General features: G+C 62.5%; 1 protein-coding gene across 1 annotated transcript in view; it reads right to left on the bottom strand.

The window, feature by feature from the left end:
- Positions 1–1517: 1517 nt before the first annotated feature.
- The window catches only part of ANO8 (anoctamin 8), a gene marked incomplete at its 5' end in the record, with an annotated part of 8210 nt that continues 6693 nt past the window's right edge, over positions 1518–3034 (bottom strand). The window contains 3 exon segments of the mRNA XM_015567015.1: positions 1518–1964; positions 1967–2038; positions 2851–3031. Of these exon segments, the coding sequence (XP_015422501.1) occupies positions 1690–1964; positions 1967–2038; positions 2851–3031 (528 nt within the window).

Raw genomic sequence — 3034 nt, 5'->3', positions numbered from 1 at the left:
AACACTGGGCCCAGGACCCAGGGGAAGGCTGCTGTTCCCTCCACCAGCCCTGAGGGGGGGCTGTGGTATTAGAGGGTGGTGAGAGGCTGGGCCATGGAGCTGGAGGGGGTGCGTGCCCCAGATTATCCTCATGGAGGATAGATTGCTTGGGCTTGGGCTGCCCAGCACCAGGTTCCAGGGTAGGCCACCCCGTTGTGTCATGGGGCCAAGGGGTTTTGCTTCCCATGCTGGGCGGTGTTCATACCATGGGCTCAGGGTTGGGTCCCTGTGGTCGTAAGGCAGGTGCTCAGGAAATGCAACGTGATGGTTTGTGCAGAGGTGGCCGGGTCCCTGGAAGCTCTGACCCCTAGGAATCCCGGGCCCAGGGTCTGGCTGACCATGGCAGGCAGGGCATCGCTAACTGTTAGTGACTGAGAAGCTGTCGGGGCATCAGCTTCAAAGCCCTGGGGTGGGGCAGAGCAGGAGCAGGCAGCACCGCACCCTCGCCGCCTCGGCCTGGTTCCCCTTTGCATCATGCTCTCCATAGTGGGGGTCCCACGGTCATTCTCCACCCAGATCTTTGGGTGTAGGCTCCTCAGCTGCCCACTCCTGCCTTTAGGTCCCTCCTTACTCTGCTCCCTCAGACAGCAGACTCTGCCTTCCCACACCTCTGTGCCTTCGCACAGGCTGATCTCCTGCCTCCAGTGAACCCGTTTCTTTCATGTCCCTCCACAGAGCCCCTTCCTCACACTGGCTCCCCCAGCTCCGGGTGGGGCCCATTCAGGCTCCAAGCCTTTGGACGTAAGGAGGCCTGAAGAGAGGCCACATCCATCCCTGATCACACAGTGAAGTCCCAGCGATGGGTCTGACAGCCATTCTGCAGTGGGACATCCTAGCCACTCCCAACTCCAGTCTGTCCAGGGAGCCCCGAAAGGCACCATCCCCCAAACACTTCAGCTCGGGAGCAAGGTGCCTCCCGACTTTCACCCCCAAGTTCTTCCCACTGCCCCTGGCTCCTCGAATGGCAGCCTGGGAGGTGGGTGTACCAGGAAGTGCAGCAGATAAAGGGGACAGAATCACCCCTGTCACCCCGCAGGGCTGCAGCTAACTCAGGACCCGGCCTGGCACCCAAACAGCTGAGTTCTTCCAGCTCTTTGTGATTTCTTCCTTTGTTTGGGAGGCTGAAGGCACAGCAGGCTTGGGGCTCAGTAGCTCCTCCCAGTGGCCTGGAGTCGGCTCCAAATCTGGGCCATCTCAGAGGTGGTACAGTTGGGAGTTTTTCCTGTGGCCTCCAGACCCAGTTCTTAGGAGGAGGCACCAAGGTTACCAGATAGGAGGAGCATCCACCTCAGGCTCACCAGGCCCAAGAGTCAGTGTCAGCCTCAAGTCACTGGGCCCTGTGAACCCCACTTCCATTGCTCTGTCCTCAGGCACTGTTGAAATATACTTTTTATTGCATTTCTGCCGTTTTACAAAAATATGACAAAATAAATTAAAAACAAATAAATAATTGCCTGCTCTGTGTTTTCTGTTGTGTGGGGGGGGGGGGGTCATTTCCCCCATCCTAGTCAGAAGGAAAACGGCAGATAGGGGAGCTAGGCCCTCGCCCCAGGAGGAGGAGCCCAAGGGAGCCAAAGCATTTTCTGGGCCGTGGCCGCCCATTGGTGACTGCTATTGCATGAGAATAGGAAGGCAGGGCGCCAGGCAGAGCTAGTGCCAGCCACTGGGCCAGCACACAGCCTGGGGGCTGGGAGAGGCTGAGGGGGACTCAGGGGGCTCGGAGGATGGTGGCAGAGGCAGAGGTGCAAGGCTGTAGAAGCTGGTGTCTCCTGGCAGGGGCTGGGGAGCGGGCGGGGCCCCAGCCAGGGCACAGGGCGGGCACTCTGCATTGGTGGCAGGGGCCTGGCGGGGGGCAGTGCCTTCGCCCCCACAGCCCCAAGGCCCATCCCACTGCCAACAGCTGGCGGGCGGTGTCGGGGGCCTGATGGTGTTGATGGCACGGGGCTTCGGCTGCTGCGGGTGCGAAGGGCTGCGGTGCCCACTGGGGCCAGCGCTGTCCCTGCGGAGGTGAGAGGGGCCGTTCCGGAGAATGCCGCCCCGTGGTCACTGGACCCCACTCAGGGCCCTGCCTGCACTCCCCCCCACTCCTAGGCACATCAGGGCCTTATTGCTTCTGATCAGCTTTGGGGTGTATCTCCTGCCTGCAGCACTGTGCCTTCCCCGCTCTGGGGAGAGTCAGTCTGAGGGAGTCCCTTGACTTCAGACCTAAGTCCCCGGTCCTGCAACTTCCACCTCTTGGGCTCCCTAGGTGCTGGACTCCTGGCTGGGGTTGGGACAGGTGAGGTGAGAGAGGCCAGAGGTGAGGCCTGGGTCCCTGCTCCGCCTGTGGCTGCAGCCTGTGGCCAAGCTGGCCGACTCCCTGGTTGGGCAGCCTCAGGCCCTGCACCCAGGAAGGCCTCCTCCAACACTGGGCTTCAGGGTGGGGACTTGCATAGAGGCCTGGGGGGTCCAGTCCCCCCAGTTAGCTGGGTGTAGAGACTTATGGGGGGCAGGAAAGGCTGGGCCAGGTGGTGAAGGGGCCTCCCTCATCTCTGCTGGAGCTTGGCAGGCCGGGTGCCTCGGGAAGGCACCAGGACAGGGGGCTTTGGCATCCCTCCCTGGGGTGAGGAGGGTCAGGCACAGGGCTCCAGGCACTGGAGGGTCCTGGAGACTGAGCAGTCCTTTCTGAGGGGCTTTAGGTACCACAGATCCAGGTCCCCGACCGGTATCAGAGGCCTGTGTCCCCTTCAGCCCCACTCCCCAGGCCTGGCTTCCCCTCCGTACCCCCAGATCCCAGCCCAGAGTCCCCACCCCCGAGTTAAAGCTTGTGACCTGAGCCTTCCTCTTCCGGCCGGAGGACATCTGGCTCCTCAGTTGCAGCCTCGTCTGCCGGCCCACAGCGCTGGGCCCGGCCACCGCCACTGCCACCGCCGGGGGTCCCTTCCAACCGGACCTGCCCGCCCGCCCCATTGGCCCCAGCCTCAGCCCGGGCTCCACTGCCAAAGGGGAAGAGCTT

Source organism: Myotis davidii, unplaced genomic scaffold (genome assembly GCF_000327345.1).
Source record: "Myotis davidii unplaced genomic scaffold, ASM32734v1 scaffold1203, whole genome shotgun sequence".
Lineage (NCBI taxonomy): Eukaryota > Metazoa > Chordata > Mammalia > Chiroptera > Vespertilionidae > Myotis > Myotis davidii.
The sequence above is the reverse complement of the archived record's forward strand: the minus strand, read 5'-3'. Positions and strand labels throughout refer to the sequence as shown.